This window comes from Elephantulus edwardii, unplaced genomic scaffold, assembly GCF_000299155.1.
Source record: "Elephantulus edwardii isolate Elephantulus edwardi_28Jun2011 unplaced genomic scaffold, EleEdw1.0 scaffold00065, whole genome shotgun sequence".
NCBI classification, from domain to species: domain Eukaryota; kingdom Metazoa; phylum Chordata; class Mammalia; order Macroscelidea; family Macroscelididae; genus Elephantulus; species Elephantulus edwardii.
In genome coordinates, this window is record NW_006399815.1 from 6,717,353 (window position 1) to 6,738,918 (window position 21,566).

A 21,566-nucleotide genomic window follows, 5' to 3' on the forward strand; every position below is an offset into this window, starting at 1 on the left:
GTTATAGGAACAGGATGGATAGGGATCGGAGGGGGAGCAAGAAAAGAACAGATAATGAACATTACACTGAAATTGGTGAAGAGAAGGACAATGTGAACAGAATGGACGAATAAATATTACGTACAAGACAATTACAATCTAGAAGAGGACAAGCATTACAAAGTGAATTGGGGCGGAGTTGGAGGAAAGTGTGTATGTATGAATGAGTGAAAACCAATCTCTTTGTAAACCTATACTAAAAGCACAATTTTTTAAAGAGCAGCTTGAGAAGACAAGCAAAGTATGAAATATGCAAAGATCTGAAGTGAAAAACTAAAAGGGAAAAATTTATTCAGCATTTCTCAAGCTAAAAGAACTGGGAAAAAACTTCAAGTCACAAGTTGTAATAATGAAAGGTGCTATGGGAAAAATCTTAAACGATCCAAGAAGGAAAAAAAAGAAAAAGAAAAGAAGATGGAGGGAATACAAAGTCACTATACCAAGCCGAAGGTGATTTTAATCTGCAGCCCTCATGCCGGCTTCAAATTGTTTTCCTGTCAAACATTCTTCTAGGTGGTATAGCATTGATCAGTGCTTTGCTGTACAGAGGTAACTCATGGATGCTGTGATGCTGAACACTGTGATAGTGATGTGCCAAATGTGGTAATAGGTACCCAAGGTGGACAGTGTTGGCTGGAGCTTCCCGACTAAAACAAGCCTGGAAGCAGGAGTGACATCTACTTCCGAAATGGCTTGCCTCCGGAAACTCTATGTACGAACAGTGCTCAGGCCTTTTGTTCATAGGGTCGCTATGAGTTGTCTATGACGCGATGGCACCTAACAATATCAACAACATACCAAAAGAATTGGCTGGTGAGTAATCTTTTCAGGAAGTAGTGTATGATTGAGTCCTAATGGTAATGAAGGGAGATGTGGTATAAAGGGTTTGTTGTTCAAAGTGGTTTCCCTATCCATTAACTTACTGTGCTATGTGGATGTGCAGGAATATGTGAATGCGCGTGTTATGCAATCCATATGGGGTCTTGCTACTTTCATCTTTGAATTGAGCAAACCCAGACCAGAATAGGAGAAAAACTTCACCACCAAAAAAGAGCAAGAGAATGGAACTCATCCTTCAGGATCAGAGATTCCTATGCCAGCCATACTAAGGCCTACAGTAGCAGAGCCATAGAAACCACAGCAGAGAACTAGAGACCTGACATGGGATAGAGCAGACCTTGGGATTGCTATGCCATTGAATCACAGCTAAGAGTATTTTACCTGAGTTCATTGGAGGATTCGGGAGAGGAGAGCCATAACTGATAGGACTGAGAACATCGAGAGACTGGCCTAAAGCCATGAGGCTCAAGACTGTGGTGTCTGCTAACATATTTCAAAGCTGTCTTGACTGTATTCTGCTACTAACCTGGATTATAACCTTTTCATTTCTTCAGTATGGTTCTGTGTGATATGTGAGTTATTGCTACAGATTTTGGACCCAGTAAAGCAGTAAGATTGGTATTGAAATGAGTAGAAAAAGGTACGGGACTGTGGGGAACATGCTTGACCTCATGGGAACTGGTTTTGTATGGTTGATACTGTTGGCAGGGAGAGTTCCCCTTTGTGAAACTGTCAAAGGTCAGATATGGTCATCCTCATGTGGCCCATGCTCTCTTTACAGGAGAGGTTCAAGTTGCACTGAAAGTATTGGGGCGGGGGGAAGTCCCAGGAATGCAGGGAATATAGATTGACATGTTTCAACAAAAGATGCTGACCTGAATGTGCGCACCATTTCGTGTCACAAAACCTGGCCAACTGGCTGGAAAATATTCGTATTCGTTCCCATTTCCCCCAAAAAAAGGTGATCCAACAGAAGGTCTACATTATAAAATTACATAATTAATACCACATACAAGTAAATTCTTGTTAAAGATTGTTGAAAACCATTCTTTCAACAGGGAACGACCAGACACTCAAGCTAGATTCAGAGGAGGTTATGCCACAAAGATATCATTACTGATGTCAGATAGTGGAGAATACTAGAACAATGTTTATTTGTGCTTAATTGACTATGTAATGGCCTGTAGCAACATGTAACATAAAAAATTATGGATAACATTTAAGAAAACATCTAGAATCTCCGGACATGTAATAGTGCAAATGTGAAACCTATACCTAGACCAAGAAGCTCTTGTCTATACAGAGCAAGGGAACACTGCATGGTTTAAAATCAAGAAAGGGTGTGGCAAGGCTGTTTCCTTTCTCCACGCCTTTTTAATCTGTATGCTAAGCAAATAATTTGAGAAGCTGGATTTTTGAAGGGGAGTGTGGCATCAGTATTGGAGGAAGACTCATCAACAACCTGTGTTACATAGAGGACATAATCCTGTTCACTTAAAGTGGAGTGGATATGACATACTTACTGTAGAAGATCAAAGACAACAGCTTTTAATATGGTTTATATCTTAACATCAAGAAAAGAAAAAGCCTCACCACTGGGCCAAGATGCTAGGTGGGGAAAATGCTGAAGTTGGCAACAATTTTCTGTTACCTGGCTCCACAATCAACAAAAGGTTGCTGTTTCCCACTTCAAAGTCAGTTTAAAGATTAAGATGCATCTCATTCAACCCATGATCTTTTCAATTACTTGCTATGTGCCTGTAGGTTTGTACAATGATAAAAAGGGTTGACCAGAGTTCATTCCCTTGAGTCGTGGTGTTGGAAAACAGAATTGACTATCTCATGGGCTACCAAATGAGCAAACATATATGTCTTGGAGAAAGTGTAAACAGAGCCTTAGAGACGAGGATGGCAAAGCTTCATCTCACATATTATGGGCATGTTGGTAGGAGGGGTCAGGCCTTGGAAAAGAACGTCATGCTTGGAAAGGTGGAGGGTCAGCGAAAGAGAGGAAGACCTTCAATGAGATGGACTAACACAGGACTGAAAAAATAGCCTTAGGTATATCAGATCTGATGTTCACAGGGTCACTATGAGTCTTATTCTAGTCACCAGCATCTAATAATAATAACAACAACAACAACAACAACAGGTAAACTCTGGTTCAGAATGCATTCAAATAACAAAGACCCAAGTTTCTGACTATCAGAGAGTCTGGAATATTGTGCCTTCTTGAGAATACATCTCAAGAAAGTTCAGGTTGTGGGGGAATGTTGCTGACTGATGTGAACGTGTTCTAAGCATCTGATTAGGATAACATAACAGAAGACAGAAATGGAAAAGTTATAAATATTATAATAACTACCAGTTTAGAACTTGATATTACCAATGTGAAGTACTTTATTGAACAGGAAGAAGAGGCATTCAAAGATCAGAATTTAATGGAGTTTTAAGAGGAAAGAAAGAATTAATGCTGAAGAAAAAAAGCAATAATGAGGAAATGTAAAGAGAGAAGTTACGGGGGGTGGGGGGGGAGTATTAGCTGGATTTTTTTCCTAAACTAAATCAGAGGCTTCAATTGCTTGAAAACGTAGACTTAAACATTGCTTTGCTGAACTCAATAGATCCAGGAAGCAATGAAATGGTATAATGAAATATATGAAGCATAAAAGAAAAAGACTCTATCTGGAACTCTCATTAATTTTCTGACTAGAAATGCCATCCTTATTCCCAGGAATGATCCAGAATCTTCTACAAGTGGAGTCATTATCATGACTTAAAAAAAAAATACTAATGCCACACAAATCTCTTTCTCTGTAGGGGAGAAGAGTACTATGGATGTCTAGGGAGAATAGGTTCATTCTGGAGAGAATGAAACCAGGCTGCTCCTTGGAGGCAAGGATTCTGAAAGCTCCCTCCGGCATATTTTGGGTATGTTGCAAGGAAGGACCAGTCCTTGGAGAGGGACATCATACTCGGGAGGGACAGCACAGGAGAGGTGTTTCAGAGACAATAAGGTTGGCACAGGATTAGAGCAGGGTTCAGAGCTGTTGTACATAGGGTCGCTATGAGTTGCAAGTGACTCAACAACACATTACAACAAAAGCAACATAATTTTTTCTGTATGTACATATTAAGGTATCAGAGATTCAGTGATTTAGTCTGTGGGGAATTGTGCTGCTAAGTCAAAGGCAGTGCCTTTCTACTGGTTCAAATTCACCAGAATCTCCAAGGAAGTGGGATTTTTTTTTTACCCCATTCGATTTACAACTTCAGGAACCCAGTGGAGGGTCAGCTATCAGTTTGTTACAACTTGATGGCAGTACGAGTGAGAGATTTCTATGTAATTTGTTAATTGCAAAACCAAGTAATAAATGAATTTATACAGATACTAAAATATGACATCTGATTCAGGCCATGGTCTTTCCAATCAATTGCTATACATCTGAAAGCTGCACAATGAAAAAGGATAACAGAAGAGGAATTGATTCTTTTGAGCTGCAGTGTTGGAGAAGACTACTGAGCATCCCGTGGACTGCCAAAAAAACAAACAAATAATGCCTTGGAGAAAGTGAAGCCAGACTGCTCCTTGGAGGTGAAGATGAAGCTTTGGTTTAATCTTTGGACATATTCGGACATGTTTGCATGTTCCTTGAGGAGGAAAATCAGGCTTGGAAAGGTGGAGACTTAGCAAAAGAGAGGAAGACCCTCAACTAGGTAAATTGACACAGTGGCCCCTGCAATGAGTTCTAGTGTGTCAGGAAGTGTGAGGATAGCACAGGATAGGACAGGGTTCAGACTTGTTGTTCTGAGGGTCACTATGAATCATACTTGACTCAAAGGCACCTAACAACAAAAATATATGGATTATTTTAAAAAATGAATGCAAAGCTCCTTATAGTTGGAGTAAACTTTTAAATTGTGTTTTTTGCTGTATTATATCTTGTAATCTTATATGTAATGTTTCCTGAACCAAAAGACAAATATTGCATTTACAAAGATAAAGATACATGAAATCTGAAAAAATCAGGTATTTTATTAATGTCAGAATAGACTTACAAAAAGTCATTGAAAATAAACCCATCATAAGTTAGAGATTATCTGAACTTCAAAGAGCTTTTAAACTGCAGTAAACTGCAGTTACTCTTGTAACTTTATAGAAGTTCACCTGCAATCATATTAGAACCCTCACTCATTATCAAATATAACTAACACTTTTCTAGAAAGTACAATGTACTAGGAATAGTTATAAGCAATTCTAAGCCTTCCTTACACTAGCACTGTAAAGTAGAATATTATTAACCATTTTTATTAAATAATGTGTCTCAAATGTAAATGGCAGAGTAGGGATTTGAACCATAGAAGTTTCATTTCAAAGCCTAAATACTAAACTACCTTGCTTTAAATTGCAGGTAACATATAATTATGCAGCTTTGGGTTCTCATTAATAGCACTACTAGTGGAAGTATAAAACCTTTCCATTCTCACAAAAAAATGTCCAGAACTTTATCTTCTCATGACTTCCTCCACCTCTTGGGCTCATGGTTCCACAAATGTTGTCCTTGTGCTAGACTATGTTGATCAACTGTAAAATTCAATTTTTAAAATATTCTCCCCTCAGCCCCCAAAGCCCGGTTACATAAATCATCTGTTGGAAATGCAGAATATATTGAAGCTCAAACATAGACATAACCCCATCATTCTCTGGGCATCACCCCTGCCTAATCTCTCCCAGCTCCACTGGAGAATTTTACTGCTTCCTCAACTCATCCTCATTTGCATCTATCTTACTGGTTTTTCATCCCTCTGCTTTTTCTTCCTTCTTCTTATGCTCCTTCTTTTCTGTATTCTCTTCTTCTCCTTTCTGTCTAGTGAAATATACAGGATGTTCTTTGTTTTATGAAGAATAATTTCTTTTCTTATACATCTGAGAGAATGAGAGAAATGAATATAAAATCAAGGAGAAGTCAAGAAGCTCATTTCCTACCTAAAGAAGGCTTCTAAATATTCAAGACAGTCTTCCTAAAATATCACTACTTTCATGCTCGTTTTTATTCTATTGAATTATAGATGCTTCTATGCAACGACAAATTCTTCATGGGTTGTATCTATTAATCTTTGCACTCACTTTTTCTGTACCCTATCCCCAGAACCTGACACACACTAGGAATGAATTAACACATTTTCTGAGCTTAATGAAATAAACTAAGTTCTTATATTCTTGCTTATGATGCTACACATAGCTGGAAGGGGGGAAAAGAAATTCATTCATTGTTCTGCCTTTGAAACTCTAGCTGCCCTACAAGTCTTGGCTCTTCCTTGAAGGTTCTGCCTGCTATTCTGGTATACACATTGATCTCTTTCTTTGGTGAACTCCTATGATGTTTGCTTTTCTCCCTCCCCCCATTTTTTTTTGTTACTTACATAAGACCTCATATTTTTAACTCTTATATGTCTTAGATACACATTTTCTTCAACTAGCAGGAGGTGGATGTTTGGATAATAACTATAAATAAAATATTTATAGAATGAATTAGAGATATAAAAATCAGCTGTCATAACTACAAATGTATAATGGACAAAAGATAGGATTTTCCTTAGAAAGTTTTTCTACAATTTTTTCTCATGTCCTATATACTTCATAGTATGTGTGATTTATGTAAGTCATGCTTTATTTTGTTTGTATCTCTTTATGACTTAATTCTAGTGTCTGTAATATGAGCACAAAAAATGTATTAAAAAAATTGTTTTAGCAATAAATGTAGAAAACTCTTTCATGACTGTTCATAAAAAGAAAGAATATTTCATAAAAAAGAATTGGCCTACTGTTTGTTAAAATAAAGCTTTTATGGAATTGGCATCGTTTTAGAAGTTTTTATTTTTTAAAATAGGTATTAAAATACATTTCCATAGTGTAAGTGGAATTTTCCTACCATTAGAAAAATCCAGGGTTAGTTGCTTTTAAAACACTTAAATTATTTCAGTAAGGACTTTTAGTAAAGCTTGGAAGTAGGAGTGTCACCCACTTTCAAAATAGCTTGCTTCCGGAAACTCTATGAACTTGGAGAAACAGTGAAAGTTATACAATTGTTCAGGTCTTTCATTCATTGGGTCACTATGAGTCATCTACAGATGGTACTTAACAACAACAGCATTATACTAATGATATTGTTCAATAATTTCCACATTCTGTTGGATCACCTTTTTATAAAAAAAACAAAAACAAAAACCACAACAACCAAAAACCAAACCCAAAACCAAAAACAAGAATAAATATAGATCTCTTCCAGTCACGTAGCTAGATAGCTTTCTTCCAATTTTGCTACTTTTATAAGTTTCTTATATATATATATGGTTTCTTTTTAACCAGAAATATATGAATATAGAATAGATTAGATCATAGCTTATTTGGGTATAAAATTTAAGAATATTTGAAATATATATATTCTTTACTGAAGAAAACCAAATAATACAGTTTTGAATATGGATTGCACATCAGCATCAAGAAAACGAAATCCTCACCAGTAGACTAACAGGTTAACATCATCATGGATGGCTATATGTTTGAAATTGTCAACAATTTCATTTTAATTGTCTCCACAATAATCACGCATGGTAATAGCAGTCATAAATCAAAAGGCATGTTACTTTGGGGATATCTGCTCTCATGGACTTTTAAAAAATGTTAAAAAGCAAGGATGTCAGTTTGAAGACTGAGGTGTACCTTATACAAACCACAGTACTTTCAGTTACTCCATATGCATCTGAAAGTTGGACAATGAATAAGGATTACCGAATAATGAATGCCTTTGAATTGTGGTGTTATAGAAGACTACTGAATGTCATGAATTACAAAAGAGCATATATACACATCTTTCTCCAGTGTACACAGTGTGCTCTTCAGAGGCAAGGATGATGGAGCTTCATCACAAATACTTAGGGGATGTTGTTTGCAAGGGCAAATCCTTAAATAAGGACATCATGCTTGGAAAGGTGGAGGGTCAGTGAAAGAAAGGAAGGCACTCAATGAGACATGACTGTTAAAATGGGCTTATCTATCAGAGATGATGAAGATAGGACAGGATAGGGTAAAGTTAAGACCCATTGTTGATAGCGCCACTATGAGTTGTATAGTTCATTTGATAGGACTTAACTCATACACATGTGAAGAAACTGTGTTATTGAGGTTATAGGGATATTAAGAGTTTTAAGCTGTGGTTCCGGCTGTATAAGGCAGTACCAGTTGCCATGAAGTAAATTTTGAATTTTCCGCGTGTTGGAATAGAACTGTGCTCCAGAGCTCCACAGCATTTCCAATGTCTGGTTTCTCAGATTGCCTAGTCTTACCAGGTGCCTCTGGGTGGAATCACATACCCAATTTTACAATTAGCAGCCAAGAATGTTAACCATTTTCTCTACCCAGAAACATATGCTTTATAAAGCAGAGACAAGTAAGATTAAGATTCCTATTTTTAATCTAGATAAAAAGTTCTATCATAGGGAGGAAGTAAGAACATAACTTTAATGAGAAGATACTTGAAATGATCTTAACAGGTATAGGTCAGTACAGCAGTACAGGGAAATTCAATTATGAGGAGGAAAAAGAGGCTGATAGACAACCTTAGAAACAGTATTTTATGTCAAGTACAAAGTCACAAGTCCTTTATTTTGAAGTGAAGCTAATGCATAGAAGACTTATGTAAGGAAACAGCAGCCAGTTTGTGAAGGGCACTGAAATAAAATGTTCTGGGAGTCTCAACATTGCCAACAGGATTTACTCTTTTATCATATGTACTAGTTCTAGGAACTTTGACACGTTTTACACAGGAGACAATATTTACTGCTGAGATGTGACACAGTCAACTTGGCTTTTCAGATTGGAAGATGTAAGGGTATGCTGCAAAGGGTATAAGGTTCAAAAGGAAGTATGAAGGCAAAAGGAGATCTTCCACAGGAGATTATCTTACAATAGTACAGAGGGGAGTCAGAGCCCAAATATGGGCAGAGAAAATTAGAGAGAAGGCTTAAAATACAAAGTTATAGCAATAAATTAATCAGTGGAGTGTGTTGGATCATTGGGTGTTGGTAAAGAGATAAACAGTTAAGGGACCTACTGGCTTTATCTAATTTTTCATTCCTCATTGCATTAACCCATTATCATAAAGACTCCATAAGATAGAGTACAATTACCCCACAGGATTTCCAAGCCTGTGATCTTTATAGGAATAGTTCATTACAGCTCTCTCCCATGGAGTGGCTGCTAGGGTTGAACTACTGACCTTTCAGTTAAATTACTGACAGATGGGTTTAAACTACCATCTTTTCAATTAGCAGGTGAAAGCTTAACCACTAATTCAAAAGGATCCTTCTCCCTCTTTGCATTTTGGTTGTTTTTAGGTGCTATTGGTCCAACTCTGATTTGTGACTACAGGAAACTATGTTCAATACGTGTCATCCTCACAATTTCCACGTACTAAACCCCTTTGTATGTAGTTACATGTCACTCTAGAACACTGAGTGATTTCATCTTTCTTGCTGACTCAGTGTTACCCATGGTGGACAGTGTTTGGTGGAGCTCCGCAGTTAAAACAAGCTTGGAAGTAGGAGTGTCACCCACTTTCAAAATAGCTTGCTTCCGGAAACTCTATGAACTTGGAGAAACAGTGAAAGTTATACAATTGTTCAGGTCTTTCATTCATTGGGTCACTATGAGTCATCTACAGATGGTACTTAACAACAACAGCATTATACTAATGATATTGTTCAATAATTTCCACATTCTGTTGGATCACCTTTTTATAAAAAAAACAAAAACCAAACCCAAAACCAAAAACAAGAATAAATATAGATCTCTTCCAGTCACGTAGCTAGATAGCTTTCTTCCAAATTTCTTAACATAGATTGGCGAGTAGGTCCCAGGCTGCATCTATTTGTTAAAGCATGTCAATTGGTATTGCTCAATTCTTGGGGTCTTATTTTTTGCCTATGTTTTCTGTTCAGCTTAAAGTCCTTTCTTCATTACCATTGGTTCTTGATCATATGCTACTTCCTGACATGGTTCAGTGTCTATCAATTTTTTGATACGGTGATTGTATGTATTCTTGCTATCTTCTTCCAATGGTTCCTGCATTACACAATATTTTGACCATGTTGTTGTTGTTAAGGGCTGCTGAGTCATAGGCAACTCACAGCAACCTATGAACAAAAGACCTGGACAATTGTATAACTTTCATCCTTTCTCCAGGTTCATAGCGTTTCCAGAGGCAAGCTATTTCAGAAGTGGATGCCACTCCTACTTCCAAGCTTGTTTTAATTGGGGAGCTCCACCAAACACTGTCCATCATGGGTGACCATTTTCAGATTTGACACATCAGTGTAACAGTGTTCAGCTTCACAGCTACGAGTTACCTCTATACAGCAAGTGGGCAGACCAGAGCTATATGACTTAGAAGAATGTTTGACCAAAACCCTATTAACACAAGGCATGAGGGCCACAAATTAAGAGTCACCCACCTTTGGCTTGATAGCATCATTTTCTGTCTACTAGGCCAACTGATTTCTTTCTATGCTGTTGTTGTTAAGTGTTGTCGAGTCATAGGCAACTCATATCAACCCTATAAATGAAAGACCTGGACCCTTGTATAACTTTAATCCATTCTCCAGGTTCATAGGGTTTCTGGAGGCAAGCTATTTGGGAAGTGGATGCCATTCCTGCCACCAAGGCGAGACCGCCACCGCATGTCAGCCAGACAGCCAACTTCCAGAGTAGAGGGAGACTCTAAAGGTTTCAGGCGTCAGGCCAGCCCAGCCCACAAGCCCACCACCTCCTTCAAAAGTTTCTTATAGAATCCTTTGCTACTGTAGCTCAAGACTTGAATTTGTTCAAGTAGTTTTTTAGTAAGTCCATGTTGCTTATATTATGTAGCTTCAAGTCGCGTGCAAATTCATAGTGACTCTATGTACATTAGCTCTGAACCCTGCCTTAACTTGACCCAATCTCATAGTTTCTGACACACCTACCTCCATTACACTAGTCACTGAGTCAATCTATCTCATACTGGCCCTTCCTCTCCTGCACTGTCCCTCTACTCTTACAAGCTTGAAGTCCTTCTCCAAGGACTGGTCCCTCTTGGCCACAAGTCCAAAGTACATGAGAAGGAGCTTCAAAATTCTTGCTTCCAGGGAACAGCTGGGTTTCACCCTCTCCAGGACAGACCCATTTGTTCTATATACTATGTGCTTACTTTGGACACTAATGCAATAAAGTAAGTTCATAGTATCTGCAAAATACTATGCTATTATATTTTTCCTTTTTTGAAGTATAGAATAATTAAAATATTTAAACAGGGTAGAAAGCGTCAGATAGTAGTAGACAATTAAAAGTTTATTTTCTTTATAAAAGGAGGCTCTGGTGAGGTAGGTTGAAGGACGCTAACCTAAAGGTGACTCCTCCTCAGCAGTGAAAATTCACCAATGGTTTTGTGAGAGAAAAATTGGCAGTCTCCTCAGTGTGATTTACAGTCTCTGAATATCTGCTGAAGGGTCAGATAGATTCAGTTCCAAATAAATTTTGAGGGTTGGGTGTTTGTTTTGTTTTGGTTTTTTATTATTTTGGCTTTGTTTTTTTTGCATACATTAAATTCTAAGGAGTCGCTAGAGGATCAGCTATGAGTCATTTCCAATTGGATGACAAGAAATACACACACACACACACACACACACACACACACACACCCCCTTTGGTGAGGAATACACCCTGTGAAGCATCTTGAAAATGTTACCGGAGAAATATTACGTAAAAAAAATTATTTTCTTCTGAAACACCATGGGCTATATTTAAAGACCTCTTTTTTTGCTCTAACACTGATTAAAACTGTCGTATATCCTGTTAATTTTCCCATAAATTCAAGATACAAAGAAGTCTCCTTCCCCTTCAACATTGGTAGCTTTTTTTCCAGGTGGCATACAATAGTGCAGGAGAACAAAACCCAAAATCACTTCAAGAAAATATATGACAAACGTATGGAAATTTAACAAGCAAGAAAAAGTGCAAATAAATGGCTAATGCCTCAGCCCGACCCATTCAAAGGAACACACCTAAGACCCAAAAAAGCATTCACACCAGATTACCCAAGTAACACTGGCTGGCACTAAGCTATTGTACAAACAGTCTGTTGCTAAGCAGGGAAGAAATACTGTTTACACAAAAATGGAATGATCTCTGGTGAATGCTGAAAGAAAGCGATAATTTCCCTAACTAGGAAAAAAAAACCAACCCACCCATTTTTACATCATTCCATTTCAACCATTATAAAAACCTGGGTTGATTGGCAATTGCTTTTCTCTGTTTGCTAGTTTTATGTCATCCTCATCTGTGCAGCTTTCCAGTTACAAGATGGCAGTTTTGCAGATTTGTTTTGTTTTGTAGTTATTTTGTTGTTGTTGTTCATTTGTTTGTTTTTAACCCTGAAGCCTTGGCAGAAAACCTCCCCATGTTGGATGGTTTCTTGGGACCCACTTTCACAAATCTCCTAAAATGAGTTTATAGGGTCCCTATGAGAAAAGACCAATTGGTTTCCTCTCCCTTCCCTGGTAAAACTGCTGAAAATATGATCATTTTCCCACTACTAGTGAGGTGAATTTTGCACTCTAGCTTACGGGAGCCAGTCTCTGTAGAGTGCTTGTTATACTTCGAGTAAAACAGAGAAGAGCTTCTGTGAGAGCCAGAGATACAAAGATACTTACCTGCATCACAATGAGGAGGTCAAAGACCAAGATGAAAGATGCTAAGAACGCTCTGGACACTTCATCACTGGGCAAAAATCCACGATTTAGCTTGTCCCAGCTGATCCAGTCAGTTGTAATGACAAGTACAACTACAGAAGTCAGAGTGAAAAGAACTGTCCTGCAAGAAATATGACATCCACTTCAGAACATTAGAAATCTACAGGGGATATAGAGTGCATATTATTTATTCTGTAATAAATGTCTTATTGCCAATAATCTTTCCAAAAGTTTATTCACCAAATAGAACATGATCAAAACAATGCATTAAATAATTTCTTTCAAAAGCAATTAGAAAATAATATGATTGCATCTCTTTCAGAATATTCCCTGAAGAATATATGAAGACAACTACTATGGAACAATTAAAACCAAAATATTAAAAATGTCCTTAGGCAGTGTCATTTTATTCTGGACAGAATACTAGATTATAGCTCTCATCCTAGGCAATTACATTTGCATGCATATGTAAAAGGTACTTATTGAATGGGAGGAAGTCCTTAGAATGCACTAAACTTCTCTAGAAGAGAAAGTTACATCAATCTCACCAAAGCCTGATGAACTCCATTGAGGAACTATCTCTAAATCTCTACAGGGCAATCTCTTCCCCTCATGGGACGTATCCTGGGGGTGTTTTGTAGACAAGTGACCGCTTGCCATGGTGGAACTTCCTTCCCTTGTTCTTAAATTACTAGGCTCTGGAGAATTTACATGTCTTCATTGTAGTACCCATAAAATCTTGCACGATACACACACCCATGTTTATCGCAGCTTTGTTCACAATAGCAAGGAGTTGGAAACAACCTAAGTGCCCATCAACAAACGAATGGATAGAGAAGCTGTGGTATATTAACACAATGGAATACTACACTGCATTGAAAAAACAAGGAACTAATGCAATATTATTCAAAATGGGTGACCCTGGAGGACTTTATGCTGAGTGAAATATCTCAGTTGCAAAAGGACAAATACTGCATGGTGCCACTGCTGTAAAATGGGACTGATATCAGGGTTGGGGTAAGACTGAGAAAAACTGGATAAATTGCATATACTGCATTGAAACAGAGGAAGGAAAGAATAATTTAAAAGCGATGTACTATAGGGTATTATGGTTATCACAAGATTCCACAATTATGGTTGCATAGTGGAGTGTACATGGGGTAGTGGGAGGGGTGCGGGGGGATTGTATATCAAAGAAAGATTTTTTTCCCTTTCAAAGAGAGGAGCGAACTGGGGTGGGGGTGGGGCGGAGGGCTGGGCAGGGAGAAAAGTGCAGCAATGAATGAATGGAAATCCAAAATCTCTGTAAATGTTCATTAAAATTATTAAAATAAAATCTAAAAAAAATTTTCAAAAACCTTGCACGAGTATATAAACAGGAAATGCTTGTTAAGACTGTAAAAATTATATGTTGTTTTTCTTGGCAAAAATCAAGAAAGCCTTCAAATTAGTCTTTAATATTAACACTCAAAGTAGATTTGAAATGTGATTGGTAGGAAGAGAATCTAAGAAAATTGTCCATAATATAATTCTCTGTTTTCAGAACTATATTGATATTTGATTAATAGAAAAGGGGAATAAAACCCACTCACAGTGATGTAAATGTCATCAGAAAGTAAGAAAGCGAAAAAGAAAAGAAGACAAAATAAAACTGAAAAAAATGCACATTTTGGTAATTAACAGTTTTGTCTTCAAATTAGTTAAAATATTTTCACCTAAAGTAATAGTAATACTCCTAGAATTCTCATTTGATTGTTGTCTGCTGAAGTCAATGTGTCAACCCATCTTGTTAAGGGTCTTCCTCTTCAACACTGATCCTCTGTAGTTCCAAACATGATGTCACTTTCCAAGGAATAGCTTCTCCTAGCTATAAGTCCAAAGTATGAAAGATGAAGCTTTGTCACCTTTGCCTTCAAGGAGCATTCTGGCTGCACTTTCTCCAAGACATATAATTTTGGTTTTTCTTAGTCCATGGATAATCAGTACTCGTCTCCAGCACCATTACCTAAAAGCATCAAGTCTTCTATCATTATTATGCAGTGTCCAGCTCTATCATGTATAACAGGTGACTAAAAAGACCATGGTCTGAATCAGGCATACCTTAGTCTTTAATATGATATCATTGCTCTCAGGATTTTTGAGAGGTCTCTGACAGCAGATTTTTCCAATGCAATGCATCTCCTAATTTTCAGATTGCTAGTACCAAGGGTATTAATTGTTGATCCAAGTAAGGTAAAATCATTGACAGCTTTAATACTTTGTCCATCATCATAATTTTGACTGTTGTTCCTGTGGTGAAGACCTTTATTTTCTTGATGTTAACATAAATCCATACTTAAGGTTATAGTCCTTGATCTTATGCAGCAAGTATTCAATATCGTCCTCATTTCAGTAAGCAAATCTATGTCATTTGTGTAGCACAGGTTTTTGATCAGTCTTCCTCCAAATCTAATGAAATATTATTATTCATAGAGACCAGCTTCGTGACTTATTTCCTCAGCATATATACTGAATAGATATGGAAAAAGGATATAACCCTGACTCTCACCCTTCTTGATTTTAAACTGTGCATTGTTCCCTTGATCAATTCAGACAACAGCTTCTTGGTCTGTTGTTGTTGTTTGATGCCGTCGAGTCGTAGACGACTCATAATGACCCTATGAACGAACGGCCTGAGCACTGTTCATACATAGAGTTTCCTGAGGCAAGCCATTTTGGAAGTGGATGCCGCTCCTGCTTCCAAGCTTGTTTTAGTAGGGAAGCTCCAGCCAACACTGTCCACCATGGGTACCAGCTTCTTGGTCTACGTATACATTTATTATTAGCACAATTAAGTGTTCTAGGAGTCCCATTCTTCTCAACGTTAGTCCTAATTTGTTATTATCTACACATCAAATGCCTTTGCATAGCTATTAAAATACAAATAGACATTATTTTGGTATTTTCTGTTTATCTGAAATTAGGAATGATATCCCTGGGTCTGTGGCTTCTTCTAAAACCACTTTGAACTTCTGGTCATTTGTTATCATTGTATTGTTATAGCTGATTTAAAATAATCTTAAACACTCTTTTGCTTGAATGAGATATTAATGATATTGTTTGATAATTTTCACATTCTGTTGGGCTGTCCACTAAATTTCCTAGTATAAACTGGCAAGTATATCCAAGGCTGCAGCATTTTAGGTTTCTTTTTTATTAACTTCCTAGTTGGAGGAAAATATACCTAGTTATAATGTATATAAAGAAATTTGACTTAATTGTGGTGTTTTTTTTTACTGTTATTAGTGACAAGTGTTATTATTTTATTTTTTAAGAAAATAAATAAATTTAAAATGAACTTTGAATTCACAATTTTACAAAAAAAAATGCTAATTTTTCAAAAGAAGTTGACTCACGGATACCAAGATGAAAATTAAATATTTTCTACTGCCAAGAAAACAAATAGGTCCATCTTGGAGAGGGTGAAACCAAGTTTCTCCCTGGAGGCTAGGATTTTGAAGCCCCTTCTCATATAACTTGGGCATGTGGCCAGAAGGGACTACCCCTTGGAGAAGAACATTACCCTCAGAAGGGTGGAGAGACAACACAGGAGAGGAAGACCTTGGATAAGATGGATCAATACAGTAATTGGGGCAATGGGGGTAGGTGTGTCGGAGTCAGTGAGACTGACTCAGGATAGAGCAGGCATCAGACGTGTTTTACCTAGGGTCACCATGAATCTCAGGTGGTTCAACGGCACACCAAAACAACAATAACATAACAATAACTATTTAGAATACCCTTGATTATTTGAAAAATTTAACTGAGCTAAATGAACATAGGAGAATTCCTAAATAAGTATTTTAATTAAACAGAAAAAATTCTAGTATTATACAATCAAGCATACAAATAGTGGATTTTTAAATTTTTTTTCTCCAGGTTAGTTTTGCTTTGCAGTACGTGTTTGTGTGTTTTGTTTTAAAACTAAACAACTTTAAAGGAAATGACAATTTCTTTTGTCAATAAAGAAACTAACAGCCCTCACAAACAATAGATTAACATTCATTGTTCTTCAAAGCTCTTTAAGTAAAAAGAGTATAACCTCATCCTAAAAAGGATTGGCCATCTACTTCAGAAAAAAAAGTCTTTGAAAACCCTGTTAACAATTTAAATACAGAAATAGCTGTAAATAGCCACTGATAATTGTAAGAGAATGTATGAACATGAATGTAGGAAAATTGGAAGTTGTCAAAAATTAAATTGAACATATAAATATCAGCATTCAAGGCATTAATTAGTGAGCTGAGATAGACTGGCACTGGCCACTTTCAATCTGACAGTCAAATATACTATGGTGGGAATGAAAAAATTAGGAAGAATAGTGTTACATTCCTAGTCAAAAAGATCATTTCAAGATCTATTCTAAAGTACACAATCAACACTCTTGGCATCAGCAGTCAGGAAATCAAAAGACAAATTGCACTGGGAAAATCTATTTTCAAGGAGTTCTCCAGAGTACTGAGAAGTAATGATGTCAGTCTAGACACCAAGGTGCACCTGATATAGGCCATAATCTTCACAATTACTTGCCATGCATCAGAGAGCTGGACAATGACTAAGGATGACAGAAGAATTGATGCCTTTTGAGTTGTAGTGCTGAAAAAGAGTCTTGAACATACCATTGACCACAAAGAAAAAAAACTCAAAAAACCCCAAAACAAAACAGGTCCATCTTGGAGAGGATGGAACTAAGTTTCTGCTTGGAGGCTATGATTTCGAAGCTCCTCCTCACATACTTTGGGCATGTGGCCGGGAGAGACCAGTCCTTGCAGAAGGACATTATGCTTGTTAGGATAGAGGGACACTGCAGGAGAGGAAGACCCCGGATGAGATGGATTGATACAGTGCCTGGGGCAATGAGGGTTAGTGTGTCGGAATCAGTGAGACTGGCTCAAGATAGAGTTCAGAGCTGCTGTACATAGTGTTGATATAGGTCACAGCAACTCAACAGCACATAAAAACAAAATTGTAACCTTAGACACTCAAATAAAGGCACATATTTAGGTGCCAAAATATGAAATATCCTTTATTATAAGATTTATAATGGAATTGTTATTATTACTCATGTTAATATTCTCATTTGGAATAAAGTCATTAAAATGAATCATTAAAACTTTATTCTAATTTGGCATATACTCTAGTAATTAGAATTTATTAAGAATGCTATTGTATGTAGGCTTCCTGAGAGCAAATCTACACTGATTCACCTCTCAAATGTTTGCTTTATTTGATCTATTTTACTTATCTAACATATAATACTCTAAGAGCTCCTCATAAGAGTCATCTTGGCTTTATTATGTACTTCTGTTTTGCAAAAGTTTTGCTACAGATCTCAAGAAAAAGTAACTGGTGGCATTTTATTACTCCGATGGGAAATTAGAGAGGTATTTGCCTGATATTTAATATTTAATACTACAAAAAGAATAAAAATGGTGATATTAAACATGAATGCACACAGCTCAGAGAGAAAAGTCCTAAAAATAAAGTCTCAAGAGAATGCAGGAGAGATAAGGAAAAAAAGGAGTAAGAAACCAATAATTGGTCACATCAGCTCCAAAGTTATTCTCAGTGTCTTTTATAGATATATTGCAGAATCCAACACTGCATTTAGTGCATTTTCTTAAATTTATGAAAAATTTGATAGACTTCATCATGCTATGGTAATTCCATGAAAATAATCAGTTTTAAAGAGTTATTATCCAGCTGGTTGTATTACACACAAATAGTTTTTTGTATGCAAAGCTGTTTTGGAGGAAACATTAATAGTAGCAAATTACTATGACAGTTGTCTAGAACTTTTAATGTGCTAGTCACTGTTACATGTATTTTATACAAATGCATGAGTACTGTTTTTACTACAACTCGTGTCTCAAACCTGCTGCCAAAAATTCAGAATCTAGAAACTGAGGTACTAAAAGAGTAACTTACCTAACTTATATCAAAGGTTTGCAAAACTATATAACTGATACAAGGTGATTTAAAATGCCTTATGAAATGAGGCTCACTCATTTCAGTCTGTGCTCATAATCCTTGCATACACTATATCTGGTCTGAAGGACCAGAATATATGCACAGAGACCTTGTGGCTTGGCACATTATGTGGTGGTCAGCTAAATGAAAAGATGAGAGTTCTAATACAAGAACCAATCTTCAGAGGCAAATGAGAAGCTGTTTCTTGTCAAGTTGTCACGTCAGAAATCCAGGGGAGGGTTACCGTGAGCCAGAAACAGCTCCACAGCAGTGGGTTTGAATTGGATGAGCACCATGACATCGAATTTGGTAGAGAGTCAATTTTAAAAGGTAAAGACTACAAGAAGATAGATTCACACAGTGACTGTAATAACAGATTCAAGCAAAGCAGTTACTAAGGATGGTACAAAACCAGATGATGTTTCACTGTTGTACAGGACCAATTGGCAGCATCAGGATGGATGGTGAAGAGACTGAGATTGTGAACAACTTTAGTCTTATTGGATCCACAGTCAACACTCTTGGCAACAGCAGCCAGAAAATTAAAAGATGTATTGTGATGCAAAAGTCTGTTGTCAGGGGACCTCTCCAAAGTACTGAAGAGCAATGGTGTCAATCTGGAGACTAAGGTGTTTCTGATACTGGCCATGGTCTTTGCAATCACTTGTTATGCATCAGAGAGTAGAACAATGACTAGGGAGGATAGAAGGAGAATTGATGCCTTTGAGCTGTGGTGCTGGAGAAGAGTATTGAGGGTACCATGGACTGCTAAGAAAACAAACGGATTCATCCTGGAGAGGGTTAAACTGGGCTGCTCCTTGGAGGTAAGGCTTCTGGGGCTTCGTCTGACATATTTTGGACATGTTGTAAGGAGGGACCAGTCCTTGGAGAGGGACATCATGCTTAGGAGGGCGGAGGGACAGTGCAGGAGGGGAAGGCCCTTTATGAGGTAGATTGATTCAGTGACTGAGGTAATTGGGATGGGTGTGTCAGAGGCAGGGTGATTGGCACAGGATAGAGCAGGATTAGGGCTGTTGTACATAGAGTGCCTATGAGTTGCAAACTACTCAATGGCACATAACACAACAACAACAGGGCTTCTATGAGTTGACATTGACTTGACAGCACCTAGCATCACAACAACACTATATTTGGAGCTAAGAGTTTCATTTCCATGATATGCATACTTGTGAAAACTTATTACTCCAAAGTATTTTACATTGATAAGTGAAACTGACAAATATTGACGTGGAACTGTCCAAAAAAGCAGTAGCTGCAAGGCAGTGTAAATGGAACGTCAGGGATGCTGGCCATTGATGCAAAACCCTTTGATTTTTATTTAACAAATATGGTTGAAAAGATGTTTACACTGGACCATGATTCTTGGGGACTTCCAGCTTCTCTTGTTAAGTAGCATCCAATTAAACAATTATCTGAATTATTTTCCTTTCAGGCTACAACCACTGCCAGCATGACATACTGGCTCATCAGTTCCACTCCTCTGGTTTCTGGCCACCAGTCAAATGGAAAGAACTCATACATAATTATCAGCTTGAGTGGTTAGTATCTTCCCTTTCATGTTTTCAAATTTCCAGTAGTTTGCTTTTTTTCCCCTCAATTACTTTCAAAGCCTCTTACATTAATAGGAATTAGAACATGAGACAAAGAAGGGTTAACAGAGCTTTTCTAATCCATTGGTTCTCAAATTCTGTAGAGAGAACCTGCAAGGCATAGAATTGTTGCAGAGGAAGTATAAATTCTGATGTGCACCAAGGGCTTATGGCAAATTTAAACAAATAAATTAGTTTGAGCAAATTTAGGGACTTTGCATGTATCACACAACCTGCTGTTAGCAGAATTATGATGAGAAGTTCTATATACTGGCTTCCAGTAAGGATTCATTCTACAGCAAACTACTTTTCTCCTCAGCTTTCAGAAAATCTAAAAAAAATCACTCTAAAATAATTATTCTATTTTACCTGTTTGAAACCTACTCATTTTATAGCCTAGTCAAATATCTATCATATAACATGATAATATACATAATGAGATTATACATAAATATAAATGCAGCTAACACAAGTCTACATCATTATAATTTCGAATGTTGCAAAAAAAAATCAACTTCTATTTGTTTAAGTGGATTTGTTGATAATTGCATTCTTCTTCCATTTTAACCACATTGTGATTGATCTATTGAATAGTCCACCACCCATCTGTCACTTGTATCAACGTAGTTTATGAAGATGTTCTAAACCTGGAAACTATACACTAGCATTTTAAATATCAGCAGTCACCCCTGGTAGACAGCTGTCAATGGAGCTTTCAGATGAAGGCAGATTGAAAAACAAAAAAACAAATCTAGTGATAATTTTCCAGAATCTATTCAATGAAATATTATGTATCACAGAAATCATGAAGATGGCATAGGACCAGACAAACTCTAGTTCTGTTATAAATGAGGTCACTCTGAATTGGAGTTTATGGCATTTAAAACCAATAATGTCAACAGTAAGTACTTAGTCAACTAGCCTGAAAGCAGATGGTAAATCAAGTTAGAGAAGAAGTGGTGTTAGTTTTGGTTTATCTACAAAGGGTTGAATCATTTTGCTTAACTATCATACAATTTCATTTTTATTAGAAAGAGATAGGAGGAGTCACTAAATTATAACTTGAATTAAACTGTCAAAATTTTATATATTTGACTCGACCCAAAAAGTAACTTTGTATAATTCAACACAAAATAATTTTAAATGTTTTACAATATTGGCTATCATTTAAACATTGTTGGTATGTGCCGTTGAGTCGTTTGTGACTCATAGTGACCCTATGTACAGCAGCCCTAAACCCTGCTCTATCCTGTGCCACTAGCATTGCCTCTGACACACCCATCC

General features: G+C 37.0%; 1 protein-coding gene across 2 annotated transcripts in view; it reads right to left on the minus strand.

The window, feature by feature from the left end:
- TMEM117 (transmembrane protein 117) overlaps nucleotides 1-21,566 on the minus strand; it is an 841,252-nt gene that overhangs the window by 149,363 nt on the left and 670,323 nt on the right. For both annotated transcript variants that reach the window (XM_006888182.1, XM_006888183.1), the window contains one exon: nucleotides 12,625-12,784. In XM_006888182.1, the coding sequence (XP_006888244.1) occupies nucleotides 12,625-12,784 (160 nt within the window). The remainder of the gene's footprint in view (nucleotides 1-12,624; nucleotides 12,785-21,566) is intronic.